Here is a 21,209-nt window from a genome sequence, read left to right on the forward strand (position 1 = left end):
ACAACACTGCCATCGCGATGTTGCTGCTATGTTGAGGACACGCAGAAATAACGAACCACGTTTAAATAACGAACACGAGTCCAACTAAGCACAAAAGGCACACAGGCACCCAGCAGCAAACTCTGCCTGTCTTAGACGCAGTTTCCGCGGTTTCCATAAGGTCGTCAACGTCGAAACGTCGTTCCGCTCCGCACTCGGAGGCGGTCATCTTAGCCCAGTGTACGTAGCGCCACTGGCGCTGCTCCGGAATTTCGCTATTTTTAACGGTTTCGTTTGCTCGTTCCGTAAAATTAGTGGTAAAATACTCAATGTAACCGAAAGGTTCTGCACGTTTGGACTGAGAGACGGAATTACAGGTGGCCTTCGAAGCCACTGAAGTTCAATCAATGCAAGAAAATTTATTAAACAATGCGCGCGACGTGCTCAAACGACGAAACCGAAAGAAGATGAGGCGGGAGGGTGGAAACTTTCTCCTTTCTGCCTGGAGAAGGAAAAAACGTCTCGTTCCTCCCTTTTTTTCGTGTCCGCTTACGGGCGCGTCAGTAGAAAAGAGGAAGACGCGCCGTTGCTACCTTTTTTCTCTTGTTTTCCTTAGAGTGAATGCAAATGCCGTAAAAATGATTCTCTCATATATTCAAAAGCAACTGTTTTGGATTTGCTATAAAGGCAAATCACGATGTTTACAAGAAACACACATAGTATCTTCTTGGGTTGACTAAATTTGCCTTCGTTTTTCAGCTCATAAATGCATCATCATAAATATACCCTGAGTTTTTCAGCGATCCGCTCTCTGTTAAGCAAATTTGCGCTCTAATAAATAATTCGAAACTCAAATCCGCCGAAGCGTAGAGCCATTTACATATTACATGTGCGTTAGTGCTAAAGCTGATCCCTTTCCTTACAAGTGTACGGCACGCCAACAAGCCAATTGTCAAAATGTGTTTTTAAATCCAGTGCAGAAGTCGCGCACGTAATCGTGGCATACGCTTTTGATTCCCCCAGTCAACAACCTGAATTATTTGTTGGTGTTTCTGCCGCAGCGCTCGGACGAAGTATCGAACGTTCTGTCTGTGTTCGGCTGGGGTTCATAGTCAGTCAGTCCCTGACAAACGCTGACGCTGCACTTGCGTTTACGTTTCGCCCACTCTCAAGCAACACCGCCAAGCATAATCAAGGCGCGCGCACTAAAGTTAGAACGTCATGGCAGTGAGATCGAGCGCAGCCAGACTAGAAGCGAGGGTTGCTGCAGTGTTCGGTGATGCCTCGTGTCCAGTCAATGCGTTGCAGGACGCTGGGTGTTGGGCTCGTGCTCGAGCGTGAGTTGGTATTATGCGAATGGGATGATGTTACGGGAAGGTAGAGAAGTGCGTTCCTAAGCTTGGAATCTTCGTAGTATACTCTCGATCGAGTGATTGGACGTAAATAATCCAGCCCACAGGTCTCGTGTTGGGCACACACCGAGCTTTGTGTAAAAACAGTCGTACAAAATACGCCTTAAAGTACAACCTCCCTGCGAACAGTTGGATCGCCTTACCCGAATATGTGGCAGTAATCATGTTAAGAGGGAATCAGAATCGAGACATTAGTCACGATGTTTAAAGCCCGAGACTGTGGTAAGGTTAAGAATAGGAAACTTTGAAGCCGAAGAAAAATGCAAGTGAGAAGACTTCAGCACATTCTCTGGTTTAAAACATCGAGATTAAATCTCACCAGCTCGCCTGCGCACCCATTGTCTTTACAGATGTCAAAAAGTGTACAGCGCTTTTCAGGTTATCGATCGCCCGACTTGCCTAGAAGCACTTTATTTGTTTACGCGTCTTGATCCTGTGGTGATTTTTTTTTTATGGGATAGAATTTATGAGCGAGCCTTACGCAATTTCGTATCCGTCGTTCGTTTTGTAACCAAGGAACGTGGCGGAAGGAATCGCTTATATACACACTTCAATTATGCATGCAGATTGTAATGCGCCCAACGGATGGGATATCTGAACTGGTGAACGGCATATTCCCAGGCTATTATTATACGCATATACATATGTTTATGTCATGCGATGACTTGACCTGATATGGTAAATAAGCACTCGCAACAAATATGAAAAATATATTACAACCTTAGTTGTTTAGGCATTTTTTCTTGCCATAGCACAATCCGGAAGCGTCTCGAATCCTTCAAAGCGTCTCCGGACTCAGTGATTGCAACCAAAGAGCTCTACCACAAAATATCGAGCATTCGCCCATTCCACAATAAGCGTCCATGCCTCAGTATAGTAACATTGGGATGATACACAAAGGACATATATTTCCATATTGTTCAACTAACGAGCGCTCATCCCTCAGTCTTACGTGATTATCTCGAAATGTTGAGTGGTGCTCGATCAAAAGATTTTACGCTAAGTAAGGACGGGCAATACTCCTTTGATTATGTTTACTTTAATATAGTAAGATTGCAGTTTGCAACAACAGAAGTTGAGGATCGGTCACGGGAGGCTCTTTTGCGGGAAGTATACAATCTAATTGAAATATGTGATTTGATTTTATAAATTAGAAAGGACTTCATGTTCGTCAAAAAGAATACTCATGACATTTCCACAGTAGTTCCTAAGAAGTTTAATGAAACAATTGCAGAGTTTAAGATGGTGAATAACTCTGTCGCTTCAATGGCAACAGCGATTTTGGCAAATTAATATTTTTTTCTTCCCAGGGTTGGAATGCGTCTAAGATGTGGAAAACGGCTGAAGACTTTTTTACAAGCATAGGACTGCCACAAATGACAGACACCTTCTGGGAGAAGTCAGTGATGACCAAACCTAAAGATCGCGATATTGTGTGCCACGCATCAGCGTGGGATTTTTACGACCCGCCAGATTTCCGGTAAGCTATACAACCTCATGATCCCAAGAACGTAGGCGCAGTATAGCAGTTCTAGTATTTTGCGAAAATGGAGAATAATGAGCCATTACAAAATAGGGTCCGATAACCGACGATATGATGAGTGGAACCGTACGTGATAAATGTTTAACACCACAAGCACATTATGGATACGAGATCATCACCGTATCCAGTGAAAAAAAAAAATATACTAAACAATATCAATGTACACTTTGCGTTTGAGCACATTTCGTGCTTCCCTGTGCGATGCACAGGAATAAATTGAACGCAAATTCTAAGCAAATGAATCCTATATACTGATGCATTCATACTCAAAATGTCACAATTAATAACTCCACAAAATTGTTTTGTTACATCTCAAAGGGACACTTCAGTAAGAATTTTCGCCAAATTAATGTATGAAAAGGAGATTCAATTTATTTCTCTCAGTGGGCCGCAGTTGTTAAAGTGCGGTTTTGAAAGAAGCAACGTTTTTGCCGTTCAGCAATAAGTTATAACTTATAATGAACCAAAGAAAAACATTCTAGCCAATACAGTTATAGCCGCGTGTTACGCTACGGTGAAACAGAAAGCACGTTTCCACTTTGTTCTTTCTTTTTTTTTTTTAAGGGGGGGGGGGGGGGGCATAACCGGGGCGGTCACTTCCGCTGATCTGACACGGCCGCAGAAAAAATCGAACGACCGTGTCAGGGGTCACGCATGAATGTTGATTGACGTGTCCGATGGGTCATAACTAGGGTGTGTATTTTCCGGTTTTAACCGAAAAACATCGATAAACATCTGTCGGTGACGAAATTACAAAATCGGTTAAAACCGAAAAACACCGGTGGTTGGATATTTTCGCCCTGGTTAAGCCCGAAAAACACCGGTCGTTGCACGTTTCCCACCTAGCGAAACCCTTTCCCCCTAGAGGTTCGTCAAACATGTTATCTCGTGGATCCTGCATTCTTCAAGTGTCTATACATGGTTTGCACGTGGCGTCAGTCCGCCCTCCTTTCCGTGGGTCAAAAGCGTCTAGTTAACGCAGTGGAAGCTAAGCTCTCACACGCCTTTCCCCCATTGTGTCGCCCATGGCCCCCTTTTGTGGAAAAATTAACGCAGTGGAGGGTACGTTCTCACGTGCCCTTTCCCCATTGTGTCTGGCCAAGTGATGTCGGTGCAAGCCATGTATTCAGAGGTTGCTGTGGTTCCTGGAAGACACTGCCAACATCCGTGTCGTCGTACAGGGCTACTGACCTTTCAGAACTGAGATGCGTTCCTTGTTATCTGTTTAGTTTCCATGGGCTTTTGGGGAAACGGAAAAAAGGTTTTGTTGGTGGGGGAGTTTCTCGCTGTATATAAAAGGACCGTTCTGTAAAAAAACTTGCAGACGTGTTTGAAAAAACGGTGAGAGTGCAGGCGAGCTGGTGGTAGCTAATCATGTCGTATTACACCTGAGACTGCGGTGGAAGAAATCGGAAGAACTTTCAGTAGAAGGAACAGACACAGAGAACGTCTCAATAGAGATGTTCTCTGTGTCTGTTCCTTCTACTGAAAGTTCTTCCGATTTCTTCCACCGCAGTCTCAGGTGTAATACGACATGATGAGACGTGTTTGAGAAGGCGCGTCCGTCCCGCGCGTCTGCGGGTTTTCTCAACGTGAGACTTGCTTCCCTTCGTCGCCACGCGGAGTAGAAGGCCACCAGGATGGGGAGTAAGCGGAAAGCCCAGGATGACTACGCTACAGATTTCATGGATGAATCGTCGTTCTGGTTCCGCGTGCCAATTGTTAATCCGTGCATAAACGTGGAGCGGCCAGAGGGATTTGTGCCTTATGAAAGTGTCTATCGGCTGGTCCTCTGAGACGAGAGCTAGCTGAGTGACCTAGAATCAGAGTTTCTTTGTTACCGCCAGTATGCTGTAACTAGCATCGTTGATCCAGTGTTATTTTGGAAACTTCTTTTACCTGACTGGCCACTACTGTCCCAAGTCTCGCTGGACATTTTGGGATTTCCTGTGTCCATCGCAAATGTGGAGCGTGCGTTTTCAAAATTGCGGGTTGTGAACCGCAAGGAACGTGCTGCCATGACGGATGCAAGCCTCTCGAAGTATGCTTGCATCTACTATAATAACCAAGTGCGAGAAATATATGCGTCCTCGAGAAGTGTATGAAATATGTGAATAAAATTGGAGCTCTCTGTCTGTGATCAAGCGCATTTTTTTCCACCAATAATCACCGATTTTAGCCTTGTCGTGAAACGTTCCACCGAAATACACCGGTGTTTCGAAAATAAATAAACACCGAAAAACATCCGCCGATTTTTCTCACAAATAAACACCGGAAAGTACACACCCTAGTCATAACTTCTCGGCGCGTTGCTTTTCGATGATACTCAGTCATATCATTTCGTTTGCAAAGGTCCCAATTTCCACAAAGGCACTTTCCCTATCCTAGTTGACCAAAACGAATATGTTTGTGTGAGAGGGCTATAGATAATATAGGCCAGTTTTACACTGTGTTAAAGCCAACACGACACTGTTGACGCAGCACGATATCGCCATTTTTTATCATTCAGTCACTGTACTGACGGTTATAAAAATGTACACTTTACTTTACTGCCACAGATGAGGACTTTCCGCCACACTAATGATTTTTATGGCTGTTTTTTTTTTATTGGGTAATATTGCCAGCTACGGACAAGGTGGCCAAGGCAAAGGTGAGCATTGCTTGAGCAAAATACAAAAAAAAAGACAAAAAAAAGAACAACAGCAACACGCTATAAAATAAAGGCAATACTGTAGTACAGTTGAACTTTACTTTAAGCGAAAAAAAGCTGGGTATTGCTTCTTGGCGTTAATAGTGCTCTGCTGTGTAGGTTATAGTTAGAGTTACACGTTTTCTGTGAATACCATCAAAACACAAAAGTTAACCCCCTAGCCGGTTTTGTCACAGTCAAGGAAATCCGATAAGCCCTGAATCGAAGGTGTCATTATGTATTTTTTCAAACCTACACGAAAATAGACTTCTTTTTTTTGCGTGAGTGCCCTATGAGGCAGAAGGGGGAAAGTAGGCCCCAGCAAAATGAAGGCCTTCGGGGGGGAGGGGGTGGGGGCCCAATGCCCCCCCCCCCCCCCCCCCTGGATACGTGCCTGACTTCTTGTTTTTTAACACAGGATAAAGATGTGCACTGAAGCGAACATGGAGGACTTGGGAACCATACATCACGAAATGGGACACATTATCTACTTCATGCTTTACGCTAACCAGTACCCGACGTTCAGAGAAGGTGCCAACGAAGGCAAGTAGCACGCCTTCAGCACCGAGCACGCTGAGTAACTTCAGTATCGAATTAATATAGTGCGCATTATTTGCCGTTTCAGGGTTCCACGAGGCTGTTGGCGATTTGATAGGGCTGTCCTCATCCACGCCATCCCACTTGCGTTTGCTGGGACTTCTGAAAAACGATACGGAAATAAGTGAGAGCACTTTCCTTTGAATTTGCACTGCCGTCTTAATCGGTTCTGTACCAGTGCCTCTAGTTACGAAAACCAGAACGAATGCGTACCGAGACCGACCAGGTGCTTCCATTTATTGAGGTGTCTGACTGAAATGTTGGAACTAATAATTTCGATATAAAAAATTGGCATTGTCGGCCACAGTACTTTCAGCGAATCAGTTACTCGAGCTGTCACCAGTCGGCGCGCCCTTCGCGCGCTTTCCGGGCCGCCATAGCCGACCTTCCGTTCCTCGCCGTTGCTCCGCGTTCTGTGCTGCACAGGCCACTACCGGAGCTTCGTTTTCGTGTTCTTTTACGTTGCGCGTTGAAATCTTGGATTTTCTTTAGGTCGTTTTGATTTTTAGGACTTTCATTTAATCTTTTCATGTTTATATTTCGACATAGCTCTTCCATTTTCTTATTTATGGAATGGAATCGGACAGCGAATGGGTCGACGATACAAGATTATGAGGCTTCAATGATCATGTAAGTTCATCCCATTCCTACGTTTTTGTCGCTAATAAAGGGCAGTCAACACTATTGCGACATATGTAAATTGCAACTGACGCAGTAAGGCTATCACAGTCGTGCTTCTCGTTGCATGAGCGCGCTCGTTTCCGTAAAGCCGACCCACCATGTAAGCGATTTAGAGTGCGACGAGACAAGCGACGGAGAATTGTCACTGTCGCTTGTCGTATCGCTCGGTTTTGTGATTTCTAGAAAACGTCGCTCACCGTCTTGGTCGCTTGCTCCGTCGCTTCCATGCGGTTTGCCTCGTCGCGCGACTGACTGAGCGACAGCGAAGCGGGTCGCCGTCGCTTATCTGGTCGCTCGCCAAATAGCTTACATGCGGTTTATACTCAATTAATTTCCATGCACACACCATTGAACCATTGGCGTCTCGATATTAAGTATAAACCGCATGCAAGCGATTCGGCGAGCAACGAGACAACCGACGGTGACCCGCTTCGCTGTCGCTCGGGCAATCGGGCGACGAGGTAAACCGCACGGAAGCGACGGGAGCAAGCGACCAAGGTGGTGAGCGACGTTTTCTAGAAACCCAAAAAGCCGAGCGATGCAACAGGCGACAGTGAGAAATCTTCGTCGCTGACTCTCGTCGTTGTCGCCGTCGCTCGTCTCGTCGCACGCTAAATCGCTTACATGCGGGTCGGCTTTACGGAAAGAGCGCGCACATGCAGCGAGAAGCACGACTGGATAGCCTTACTGCGTCAGTTGAAATTTGCATATGTCGCAATGGTGTTGACTGCCCTTTATTAGCGAGAAAAACGTTAGAATGCGATGAACTTACATGGTCTCTGAAGCCATAATCTTGTATCGTCGATTCATTCGCTGTCCGATTCCATTTCATAAATAAAAAAAATACAAGAGCTATGTTGAAATATATATATATCAAATGATTAAATGAAAGCCAGAAATATCGAAAAGACCTAAACAAAAACAAGCGATTTCAACGCGGAACGTAAAAGAACGCGAAAACAAAGCTCCGGTCGTGGGTGGTGCAGCACACAACGCGGAGGAACGGCGAGAAACTGAAGGGCGGCTATGGCGGCAGGGTCATGTGACGTCAAGATGGCGGCGCCCATGAAATGTTGCCTGAAAGGGTATATAGCTAGTTCATACTTTGCTTGAATCTCAGCGAAAATTTACAACTGAACAAAGAGGAGAAAAAGTTGTTCTTCTTTATCTTTGCAATCGGATCCCCTTCCTTTACAGACCCAATCGACGAACTCTTGTTGAAGGCACTCGAGAAGCTTGCATTCTTGCCATTCGGACTTTTGCTGGATAAGTGGAGGTGGTCCATCTTCACAGGAGAAACACCTTATGAGAAAATGAACAGAAAATTTTGGGAGCTAAGGTAAGATGGAGCAGATAATCTTCAATCTCTTCAAAACAAAGCCGCTTTGCACAAAGCTCATGCCTATTACTGCTTTAACAAAGTACTCACCCCAAATAAATAGCTTACCTCAATGCAAGAAGGCTCCTTATAGAAGTTTTATTTATTCACAAACTCAATTATTGTACCTCAGTTTTAGAGAACCTCTTCTACGGTCGGCTCCACGTATAAGGGGTGTTCCTCAATACGCAGAACCAATCGTTCCGGCTAAGACAACGCATCGCACAAAAAATGTTAACTTCGTATTGTTCTCTACCAAAAAGCGTTATTAGGAAAATTATTAAAGTTTTTTTGTTATTTTTTTATGATTAGTTTAGTAATTCCTTTCGAATAATTCATTTTTAAGTTGATTACTTAAGAGCATGGTCTCTTTTAAAAAATGTTGGTCATCTTACAAAACTATCAAAGCAACTCGTCATTTTAGAAAGATATAAGGTGCGCACATCATTGTGCGGCGTTTCTAATAAACAACACTTAATATGAACGCCTTTCTCGGTTTCGGTTTCCTATTGAAGGGTCTTGTTGCACCAGCGGTCCTGCCCCTCCGTGGTCAAGGTGCTCAACTAAAGCAACTAAGTAGGAGCGCAAATTGGTCTGCTACTTATTCTTCGTATGACGAAGGTTAACCCAAGATTCATAGCTTAATCTTCCAATGTTACTCGAACAGGACATCGTTCATATAGGCCGGCGAGCGCTACACTTTCTTACTACCTACGAGGTACACGAGGGGGTAGGTGCACGCTTTGACCACGGGGAACAGGACCGCTCGTACTAAGATGTGCTCTTATAAAAGACCGAAACCAAAAAAACGCGTATACATTAAGCAGGTTTTCTTTCACAAAACGCTGTAAAATTATGCACGCGCACCTTATAGCTTTCTAAATTTAGATGATTTGGTGCAGTTCAATGATGCGCAGAGAGTTTCTAATTGAATCCATACATTTAAATTTGGCGACTAAAATGTTACTTACTCGAAAGTAATTATTCAACTTAGTGAACCGCACTTGAATAAGTTTCCCCAGCATGTCCTTTAGAAGAGGCAAATGCAACGTTCACCTTTTTCTGTGCGACGAGTACTTCTCCAAAGAACGGTTTCGCCCGCGTTCCGAGAAACACCCCTTATGGTGTAGTGAGGTCCCCATTTTAATATTACCCCTATATTTGCACAAACTATAATTACCAGTGTCTTAAGAAACGCCGGACGTACCAAGTCACGAGCACCACATCATTGCTCTGAAGACAATGAGTTTTCGATGCTAGATGATGCGGTTGCTGATGTAACTGCAATGACTATATTATTTTTAAAAACGCATAACCTCTCCTCCCCCTTCTCAATTGAAACATCCCCCTTAGGTAAATTTTCCCCTAGAAGTCTTTGTGTTTTCGTCTTTTTACGTTTCGTAAGCCACCTTCCGCCATGTTGATAAAGAAAGTACGTCACTTCCGTCATTCGTTTACACGCAGAAGCTTAGATATTGTCGTAGCTTTTGGCACTTGTGAATCGGTGGACCATGCCGAGTGGCTACGTAGATGATTTAACTCAGTAAGCATGCTGGGAGGCGTCTTTGTGCTGCATAAATCTAAGTTTATTCGGGTAAGTTTCCTTTTTCGAAGTCGCCCTAAACGGCATTCATGCTGGGACTATTTTCGCCGCCGACGGGTCGACTTCTCAATCGCCGGTTTGTCTTAGAACCGAATAAAGACCGGCATGTGTGAAAGTCGAGTATCCGACACAATAAATCACGATGCAAAAAAGAAAAAAAAAACACTCGACCGAGCTGGAAAACGTTTGCGCATAGAAAGGCATACGACGAAAGTTTGTCAACATGGCACCCGGGGCAGATTTTGAACCGGAAGTAAGTCAAGTGAAACCTGCCTTTAACAACTTCCCCGGCTTCTATCTATGCAGAATTAAGTATCAGGGGATATCTCCACCGGTGAAGAGAAGTGAACAGGATTTGGATGCAGCAGCCAAGTATCACGTTCCTTCTAACACTCCCTATCTAAGGCAAGTGATTTAGTTCTGTAAAAAACGAAGAAAAAAAAATGAAAGTACTCGTGAACCTCGAAAAGCACCGCAGCCACTTTAAAGAAACCATGAAACGATTTCCGAATCGAATTTCATCTACCGCACGTCGTAACAGGTGTAAAAAAAAATGCAAAAATAGAAAGACAAAATAATTCGCCATAGAACTTTTTACAACAAAGCAAACACTTTTATATTTTTTCCCTCCAAAACTCCCTGCCTTTTCAGTGCGATGCATCCGCGGTGCAAAGCAGGTCAGCCAAATCCACGTCGCCTATTGATTAAGAGCCTACCTGACCAACACCGCGATCATGAACAATAAAGAGCCTTCGAATGTTTCTTAAATGTTTTGTTAAAATATATTCTGATACACATTTTCCAGCATCATTAGCGATGTGACGGAAATTACCAAATTTTATAATGTTCAGAGCCATGTGCCATCTATTGGGTAGTAAACGAAGCAAGAGTAACACCAGACTGAGCCTGTGCTGTCAAGCCACAAGCGTCGTCTGCTGAGGAGAGCTCGGCTGCCCGCGTTGCATCCCGGTTGCGGTTCCTGTTATCTGTTGAAGAACATGGCGTCGGTGGTAACCATCAACGTGTTGGGCTGGTGGAATCTCATCGTTCCGCATAGAGCGCTATCCTTAACTGAATTTTTGTAGTGTGTCATGGCGATAATCCAGCACGTCCTAGAAAAGAAGATCCTTAGCGTTTCTGTCGTCGAACAGCTCCCGGATTTCTTCTTTTACGCATACCATGTGTATGCTCAAGTTCAAGGTTTTACTGACGCGTACTGTAATTAAAGGCGTGTATGAAGGATGCGAATTTCGACGCGTTTTCATCACCCGAGAAAAGTAATTAGTAGTAGCATTTCTGAACTCGTCAACATTTATGTTATCGCGAAATTATATTTCTACGTTGCAATATCGCTGCTAAGATTACATCGTATTTTGCAATCGTAGAAAAGGTCTGTGGCCAGATTTTTACTATCGGTAAAGTCGTGTGTTAATGTCGTGTTCGTCCAAGACTGGGTTCTGGATATTTTCCTTTTATTTTTTTTTTCATTCACTCTTTCCTGCCTACCCTATCCTGACAAAATAAAAATTAATAAAGCTTGAGCCCATAAAAATCTCTCCATTTTTTGCTACGCCAGTGAGTGACTGCATGTGGCCTTCTTTTTAGAGGCACCGCGGAAACAGCTGACGGCAGTGGAGAAGTGGCCGTCGTGCTGATGACCTGCTGCGCTTGTTGCAGTGGTGGGAGGAGTCTGTTCGCACGGCGCAAAGTTATTGTTCCGGTTGCTCCGGTCAAAACAGACGCAGTCGTAGCTCACGCGCTCATTGCAGGTACCGGAGTTGCAGTTTGTGTAACCCGGGCCTTAAAAAGAAACGTCTGAAGTTTCACCGCATGCCACTAGAGGAACAATGTCGATGCCCCTGGCGCAGGCTCATTGGTTTGAAGGACACCAGGTCTAAGGTCACCCGTATATGCTCAGCTCATTCCGTACATTGGAGTCGCCACTCCTTCTTGTCTGATTCCAACGAAGAACTGGAGTCTTCGTCGGATTACTCACCGCACTTTTCAACAGGCGCACCGGCGTATGGGACCAGTCCCATGCTATGGCTGTAGCGCAACTTATCTAATTTAATATGGGTCAGCTGCAATGTGTCCATGGCTATCGCGGTAATGAGTGGCGTCAATTCAGAAATTATGTTTGTGTCATCGGCGACATCAGCGCAGTAAACCCTGTTGTAAAAGCTTTCGGCACACTGCCAGCTCGCCGCTAGCGCTCGGATTCTCCAACAGCCGAGGGAACTTCCTATTCCGGTTCCAGAGTACATTACGATCGTCAAACGTACGCCGCGCTTGTTTTGCGGTGAGTTGGAGAGAAAAGAGAACTGAATATGCTTTTTTTCAATTTTTCGAGTAGAAGTTAATAAACCAAAACAAAAGTGGATGCTTGTTCGGGGTTCAGTGAACATTGAAGGTATAGTGTAAAAGTAATTTGGCAAAAGTAAAAAAAAAATCATTTCATGATCCCATTAAGTTACCCATTTTTACCGGTGAGCACATGAGGTCGACTTAGTTTCTTCTTGAGAAGGTACTCGCCAACCAACGTAGGGAGCGTGCAGCAAATAGAGTCGGGCTTGCAGATATAAATAGGATTACATGTCACGTGTGCAGGGCCAGATTTCTAGAACACCGCCTCAGCTGAGACTAAGTGAAATAAAGCACTGAAAATTATTGGGGCGAGAAAGCGTCTTGAGACGCGGTTTGAATACCGCTCAGCTCGTGCGCTGGTTTTGGTAAATCTTTCTTTCCCCAGTCTCAGCTGAGACGCTGTTTCTAGCAAGCCGGCCCTTATAACGCTTAATGAGAAAAAGTTATTTCGGTGCGATGTTCTCGATACATAAATAAACAACTTCCTTAACTGTCGAAGCCATGCATACTTTTTTTGAAAGTGCATATCCCCAACCATATCTAACTCTAGCTTCGTATCTGTTTCTGTTAAGTCTGATAAGTTCCTTAAACGGTCACCGTAAGGTTTATCAATATTCCGTATGCACCGGCGTTTTTGTGATGTGCGTATATTTTTTGTAGGTAAGCCAAGGCTTGCAAAAGTGGCTCGGCATTTTATTAGGGCTCAGAACACCACCTCATATAAAACAATGCGGCGGTGTTGTATTTCTGACGTCAACCACCGGAGCCCAGCGCAGGACACGGGTTGGGCACGTGTGATTTGTCGGCGTCAGGCTGGGAGTCCTGTTCAGTCAGTAAAGACGTGAGTCGCAACCGAATGCTCACGATGCTGTCGAGTCGAGATCGCGCCCCACGCTTGCCTTCGATAGTTTGGCGCAGAGAAGAGAGCGATGCTGCACTGTGATCTACGAGGTGTTGCACAGCGTCATTGACAGCGGTGAGCTGGAAGCGCGCAAAAATGACTTGTAAACCCAGAGATCCTTGTTTCTCGCAGCTATATGTTACTGCAGTATGGAGCAACAGAACTGATACTCCCTTGACATGAAAAAAACATGGGGTGTCTACCGGAGCTCAAAGGTCCTCTATGATAGACCGAAACCCCGACTAGAAACAAGTCCGCGTTTGCCCACGCCAGGTGTGAGTGTGCGGAAACCAGATTCGCGTCTGCGCATGTGCCGAGCTGACAGTAGCACCACCGCATCGGCCTGACATCAGATCCGCGTGTTGCTGTCTACGGACATCTGGGCAGCGTGACGAGGTGGCTTGATGTCACGCTTCCTCCTGACGTCACGTTACATAACACATTGACGTCACTGCGTCAAGTCGTGATATTATGTGGCAGTGTCACGTGTTATGACGTCATGTTACACCACGAATTGACACCCAACGTTCATATATCTAATAGCGGCGTTGACGCCGTGCCGTCTCGAGACACCACGTCTTCGCACCGTGGCCTTACGTCACGTGGCAAGACGACCTGACACCAAGACGACATGTCACATGGCGTTGCCTGACACAGAGAACAGGATCACGTGACTCGCACTGGCAGCAGCCACCTAGCCAAAAAAAACTCCTAATGCCAATAACACGTGTCAATGCGGCCCAGCGGCGTCTCTCTAATTTTAGCTGAATGAATTAGCTCACTGAATTTAGGGAAACTTTAGTCCGCTACGTTTAGCTGAACCTTGGCTTTCTAAATTTAGCTGACGACGGCAGGGTATAGCCATAGCTGCAGGTACGGCTGTGGCGACGCTGCAAAATTTTGAATTTAGACTCCGTTAAAATGCATCTTGCATTAAAGAGTTTCAAAGAAATTTTTAACCCGACCCTGCTGATGCCGGAACGCAAGAGCAACTAAGGTGCAATGAAGACGTCCCATGTCACCTGAGATACCCACAGAAAATGGCGCAACCATGTGCATCCCGAGCGCAATTCTTAGCGGTAAACAGGGTGACTTTCTTCGGCAACGAGTTTGGCTAAATTCTGTCTGCGAAAATTCTGTCTTCATTAAAGCATGTAAATAAAAAGCTAAACATATGGTGACGCTCGTTTGCTTCAAGATTAATTAAATATAATAAATACTCGTTGCAGGGTTCTGCTTTTACAAGCCAAGATTGGTAAAAGTACGAACCACGCACGTTTTATATTTTAAAGTTTTGTTTTCCGCGTGACTCTTCCAAAGTCCGAACATTCCCGTAAGCGTTACTCATAATCATAAAACCTTACGACTCAAACTTTTTAATTGGGGGCGTTTCTACTGCAAAACATTAAGATTTTGTTTCCTTTGTTTCAGGTACTTTGTGTCTTATATACTTCAATTTCAGTTTCACGAATATCTGTGCATGCAGACGTGTCAGTACACGGATGTCAGACCACTGCACGAATGTGATCTTTATGGTCATAGAGAGGCGGGCGACATTTTGAGGTACGTTCGTTTTAGCTTTATGGTTTTTGTTTGGTTTTCTAAACGTCTGCTTACAAAGCGAAAATGTTAGCCTGAAAATTAGGCTATCAGATGAATATTTCGTGCCTCGTAACTGGCAGTACAATGTCACACCGAAATACCCTTGCCTTAAACTAAGAGATTTGCGGCGCCAACGACTAGCCAAGTCATGTGTCCATTATAAATATATTTATAAAAAACACTGTTTTGATTGACACTCTAAATATTTTATTCATTACTATTTATTTTATGTCATAATAATGAACAAACAATGTCCAGTTATCAGTCAAATGAATATCAATATGAAGATTATGCATGTCCATTCGGCCATTTTATTCTATATCTTAGTAACATCAACAACCACTTCATTAGTATATTAGATAGCTAATATTCATGAGCCATAAGGTTTCTTTGGTAGAGCGAAACACAAGATTTTAGTGATTAACAATCTGCTCGTCTCTTTTGTTGTGTTTTAAGGCAAGGACTTTCTCTCGGCGCCAGCAAACCTTGGCCGGAAGTTCTGGAGATAATGGCCGGCACAAGAGAGATGTCCGGGTCGTCAATTAAGCGCTACTTTGCCCCTCTGGAAAGCTGGCTTGACGAGCAGATTAAAGGCGAGACAATCGGTTGGGATAGCGCCAATGGTACGAACATTTACGTAGAGACCTTTAACTATAAACCTTTTGTTATCTCGTATGTTGCATTACATGGAGTGTTTAAACTAATTAGTTTATTATTTTTAAACAATGAGAAATCAAAAATAAATGCACACGAATGTTAAGAATTTATATCAGCCAAGCTGCCCGATCCGTGGTGACGAGAAGTTCCAAGAGATTGTAGAAGTTGCAGTCTCCAAAGCAGAAACACAGGTGCTAGGAACAGCCAAAAAACAAAATGCCTCCCTAAAGGCTTATTCACACGATGCATCTTTTCAAAGCGACACAGTTTAGCAAAACCGAGATTTCGCGAAAGCGGCCTTTTCACACGTGGAGTTTGACGCGCGAAACCTGTGACGTATTCACTCACGAGAATTTCGCCAAACCTTGTCATCTGCACCGGGAATACCAAGCGTTTCGCATCAAAATGATATGAAGTACGCCCAGTGTGAAGAAACAGTCTGTTTTATTAATACTACTCAATGAACTTCGTCAGATTCGGCTCACTGGGTTTACTAGTCCTGCCAAAAACCGGGAAAGGCCGCTAATGTCAAAGAACAGCCGGGTGATCTCGAAGCATTTCGGACATCTTTGCGCCACTAATAAAGAAAGTTATCCCCAGCCATCATGTTTATATGCGGTGCTTGCACTCGTCGGGACCGTTGATGAACCTGCGCCGCGCCGGCAACCCGTACTGCTAAAGCGCCGATCACACACCTGCAACCGAGTAGAACCAAGACTCATCGCCCGTACGCACCGCTCCTCCGCTTGTCGCTCGTCATGTTTGTTTGTTTTTTTTCTTTCGGCTTTGGCTCGGATACGGAATCGGCCATAAATTAGACTCCTCCAAAAGCTCGCTCCTCCTCGAAGGTCAGACGTCATAGCGATGTCGAGCGGCCATTGGCAGCGTCCGCGTTTCTCCGTCGGGTGATTGATAGGCCTCGGTGAGGATTCAGCGAAAACTTGCTCCAGAAGCGAGGAACACGCGCCACGTTTTTGGGAGGCGCGCCACTTTTTCGGTCGCGTTGAGACGGGGAATCAGTTTTCCGAAACCTAGTTTTGTGAGATTCGCCAACAAGACGCATCGTGTGAATAGACCTTAAGCGGAATGCTCAAACACGACTCAATATTGTAGGGTGGTTTGTTATCCAAAGTGTGTGCTTTGTGAAACTCATACCGTAGGTTGCGATTCGGGAGGTTGCGTTAGGGTCAGTTCAATAATTGCCTTGAGGCTTCCGTGAGTGAAAAAAACAAAGAGAAACAGAGTAAGTCTTTGAAAGATGAGTTAGTTGACATGGTACAGCTAGATATGCCAATATGTTCTGCCCATCGCCCATCAAGGCTTGTCTAACTGGGGTCGAGAGCACCACCGGCAGCCATCGGTTGACACCACCTAATGCATGAGAGTTGTGGGAGAAATGGGAAAATCTTCAATTTCTTACCTTAGTATGTTGTCCTCAAAAATTAAACTTTTGTTGTATTTTCCGGGAATAAAAGTTAATATTCTGGGCGAAAATATCAAAAGCATTAGAGTAATAATATATTTTTAATATATGTTTTGTGGTTGAGGGTCGAGGGTTGCGAATTGGTTGGGCGACAACTATGATGCGATTCAATGAGGCAAAGGTTGTCGAGAGTCAACGTGGAGTCGTTAGTAATCTCTACGTCAACAGAGCTTAGCAGAGGATTCGTGAGAAGGCCTTTACTTGGGATATTCGCATCGTTTCAAGAGCTTGTACAAGTTAATTTCGCAACAAGCTTTTACTTTGAACTGAACTGGAGAAGCCCGTTTAAAGAAAACTGAACATAACGTTCAAAGGAAAAAGCTTTCAATCCATATATACGCTTCATTGCACAAGTTTACATCTAGCAACCAGTTTTCACCAAGAGGAGGGGCGTGGTTTCAGTGTTAATTGTGAGGTTTTGATAACCAAACTGCAAACTTGTTTGGTCAAACTGCTTGCCGGGTTGATTAAATTGCTTACCGGCTTTACCTAAATAATAAGCAGTTTCAAACCTGTTCGCCACGCCGATGCGCGGTGTGACCAAGATCGCATACAACTACACTCAAACAGGAACAAAGTTTGAGCAAACCTGTGGCAGTTTCACCAAACCTGTGAGCAATTTGATCAGACCGGTGAGCAGTTTTGTTATACCACTCAGTGAAGGTTCAACCATGTTACCGGTATAGTTGAACAGGTACCAGTATAAAACTGTTAAAAGTTATAACGATTTCGTTTTAATTTGGTTTTTTTTTCGCAGGGTTAGGTTCTATGGAATATTGTGGATGCTTCATTTCCAAACCTTGCAGTATTGTTTACTCTAAAAAATGTCTTTGTCCACCTTGCGGGCGCCATGCCTATTGGCAAAAATCTTCCGGAGCAGTCTCGCTCTGGTACTGCAGATGCAGACAGACGTTTTAGATTTCACATCCGCAGGCAAAGGCAATTGTTGTTCAGAAAAACAACAACAACAATTTTAATATACTCTTATTTATTTTTGTATCATCTTCTAGTTGACGTTCACATTTGTTAGGGGGCCTATCATCTCATGACTGAGATAATCATATAGATAATTTTCTGCCGATTAATAACACGTCTAGTGACTGGACGAGAATCGTATATATTGTCATTTTGAATCCACTGCTGGTGCCCTAGTTCATTACATATCGCTCAGAATGCTGGATGCGTCTAACCACTCTTGACTGGCTGAATTACCTGATACGCTGTCCTATTTTTCTCGTCTGTGGTAAACTATACAGCGACTTTGGATCTGCGAGTACCACAAACACCTTACCAGCAAGCAATTTGCAAGCTTCAAATGTGATACGTGCAAAGCGTGAAAGTGCGACCCAGAGAACAGTAGAGTACTGACGGTCATCGAATCGTGACTTACTTCCTGCACTGCGGCGCCACCTAATATTTCGCAATTTTACTTAATGATTATGAACACGGCTAATCCTTCAGCTCAGACTGACTAACTGATTTGTATCAGAATTTTCTGCATTGCGTTTTCCCACTTCGCCGAATGCGGTCACTGCAAGTTCCAATTCAGGAATATTAGCCAACCATTCAGTCGGTCGGGTGAAGCGGTGCAGAATCTGGGCGGTTGCGTGCTGGGAGACACGTTTTCTGCTCGTTCGCCGTCATTCGCAGAATATCTTTTGAAAATCATTTTGTAGACGCTCGTACTTGCCTTTGAGAAGACGATGACATTTTTACGAAAGCGAAACTACGAAGGAAAAAGGTACAACTCGTCGAACGCAAGTCTCGCGGCGTGATCAAAGACCATGCCTTGGCACGACCAAGTGCTGCCTTTCCACGCCTGAACACCGATCAAAAACAATGTCGTGTAGATTATTTGTAAGGTGTATCGCGCGTTATGGTGTATGTACCTCTGGAGCAGCGTTTTATTTTAATCCGACGACTCTATTTGTAACTTGGCGGACTAGCGGGCCAGAAACGAGTTTGATCCCATGCGAACAAAACAGAGGATGACGACGGCGGCGGCTTCGATCATGTTTTGTCTCACAGACAGTTCTATCAATCAACCTAGCAGAAGGGAACAGAATTAATTATCTCTTGCCTCCTCCTCTCCCGGACGCTTTCGACATCCCTGCAGGTTTCATTGTTCTAAAGCAGCGACGTGCTTTGAACGTTCACTTAACTGGTTAATTGCTTGCCTCTACCTGTGTTGTCATTTGACGTGAGTAATTCGGATTCATCCGATTAGAGTTAGAACACACCTAGGGTTGATAGTGCATGACAGCAACCACTGATCAGTGCAACCCATCGGAACAGCTGTACGATTTTGAACCCAGTGACCGATAGGTATGCGACAGACATTTACACATCCGCACGGCGTCGATTATCAATCGGTATTCAAGCGCGATAGGGCAGAGACGCATTGCTTTGGCGTGCGAAGGCATACCACTTGATCACACCGCGATACTGACGTTCGGCGAGTTGCACATTTTTCCTGTGGTGCTGCGCTTTCGTAAAAATATCCACGAGTTCTCAAAGGCCACTCGACCGTTTGCAGAAGGTTTTAAAAAACGTCTTTGGTGAATGACGGTGAACGATAAAGACGTGTCTTCAATCACGTTGTCGCCCAGCGTTTTCAACGCATCACCAGGGTGACTTCATGATGGCCGATACGAAAATTGCGGTGGCTGCACTCGAGCTGCGGGGGACAAGCAGAGATGCGCGATCGAGCACAATGTTGTAAAGGTTAGTGGAGTGACCTATTCTAATTTCGATGTCCTCTTAGAACGTCACATATAAAAAAGGGAAGCAAACGTTAAAACAAAACTACAAATAACCTGCCGGATTCTGAAACTTCTGGTTAATCACACATATAAGCCGCCTCTAAGCTTATCAGAACTTGGCTTCCTTCAACCAGTGAAGCTGTTGCAGTGGCTATGCCCGTAAACGAGCAGAATGGGTTGATGTCAATGGGAAGCACTCAATCCACACTGCGCCCATGTGAAGCCATACATATCTGAAAACAAAATTCAACAAATGTTGAGTCAGTCATTGTTCAGACGCCAGGTTGCTGGATGAAAAGCTGTCCACGCATACGTGTGTAAATAAGTAGGGTAAATAGACGACTGAGGAGTTATTTCTACCAGCTGGGGATCTTTTGGACTCGAAAACAATATCATAATCCTGATATATTACTTACGTGCTTCGGCTAAATATCGACAAAAGCTATTCACTTTTTCGTCTTTTAGTAGATAATAACGCGCAGCTCTCACTCTGTTTCTAATTCTTTCAAGAACTGGTTTCTTATTGAAAATCATCAATGAAGCGAATATAAAACAGTGAGTTCAAGGCAAGCCAATGGAAACAAAAACACGAATGAGTTTACACCAATTTTATTCTTCGTAGACAGTTAGAGATAGAAAAACGCAAATGCGAGCTAAAATAAACAAAAAAAACTTATAATTATTTTTGACCTCGCAATTCGCTGTGCATTTCTGGAATATCACTTCATAAATATTAGTTTTATCGTCGATGCACAAATTTATTTTTTATTACTGAAGCTTGCATCTTTTTTACAGTGGATGATTATATGGACTCAGGCAGCACGCCATCGTCGGACCAACGTCGATCCGTCATTGACAAAATATGGGACAAGCTCTGGCCTAAATTAGGCGCACACAAAAGAGCAACCCGGTCAAACGTTTGACCATTATTGCCAACATAGAACCCCACTAACCAACATTAAGTCAGCGTTGGGCTACCGTTGGTAGTTGGCCTTACATTCATTATTGGCATCTGTTGTACCGCAGCATTGTGCCTTAGTGACCCCAAGTATTAATTATCGCTTCTTTTAATATTTGTATAATCTTCACCAAAGTGCATGCCCTTATTTCCAGCCATTTTAACCAGTCTTGTACAAAACATAAGTATACCAGGACAAAACTCTGCAAAATGCACGAGCCTCACGCATCGCTTAATATTCGACGTTCAATCTAGCCAATCCTTTATAAATTACAAATGGTTCCAACGGTGTAAAAATTTAAATCTATAACGCATATAAGCAAAAATGACTTGCAACTTAATATTTTATATGCTTCCTACGATCAGCAAAACTTACTAGGCATTTTAGTTGGAATGACTTTAGAAATGGGTGCCGTCATTAATCACTTCACGCAGGGAACTGAACAAGTGAAAGTTAAGACCATACGGAAAAGGCTGGACATTTACTTAAAATATATAAAACTCAATCTTTCGTCACAGTTAATTGATAAAGTAATCAATTGCTATGCTGCTTCCTTGAAAAAAATATAAAACGCGGCAACACTACACTTATGATTAATT

At 44.0% G+C, this 21,209-nt stretch overlaps 1 protein-coding gene across 1 annotated transcript in view; it reads left to right on the forward strand.

The window, feature by feature from the left end:
• The window catches only part of LOC8053342 (angiotensin-converting enzyme), a 66,318-nt gene extending 45,744 nt beyond the window's left edge, over window positions 1-20,574 (forward strand). Inside the window, exons 8-15 of the mRNA XM_040219384.1 lie at window positions 2,702-2,871; window positions 6,042-6,166; window positions 6,249-6,344; window positions 8,099-8,240; window positions 10,189-10,287; window positions 14,579-14,710; window positions 15,206-15,372; window positions 20,447-20,574. Of these exons, the coding sequence (XP_040075318.1) occupies window positions 2,702-2,871; window positions 6,042-6,166; window positions 6,249-6,344; window positions 8,099-8,240; window positions 10,189-10,287; window positions 14,579-14,710; window positions 15,206-15,372; window positions 20,447-20,574 (1,059 nt within the window). The remainder of the gene's footprint in view (window positions 1-2,701; window positions 2,872-6,041; window positions 6,167-6,248; window positions 6,345-8,098; window positions 8,241-10,188; window positions 10,288-14,578; window positions 14,711-15,205; window positions 15,373-20,446) is intronic.
• Window positions 20,575-21,209: the final 635 nt, after the last annotated feature.

This window comes from Ixodes scapularis, unplaced genomic scaffold (genome assembly GCF_016920785.2).
Source record: "Ixodes scapularis isolate PalLabHiFi unplaced genomic scaffold, ASM1692078v2 PGA_scaffold0__279_contigs__length_252992795, whole genome shotgun sequence".
Taxonomy (NCBI): domain Eukaryota; kingdom Metazoa; phylum Arthropoda; class Arachnida; order Ixodida; family Ixodidae; genus Ixodes; species Ixodes scapularis.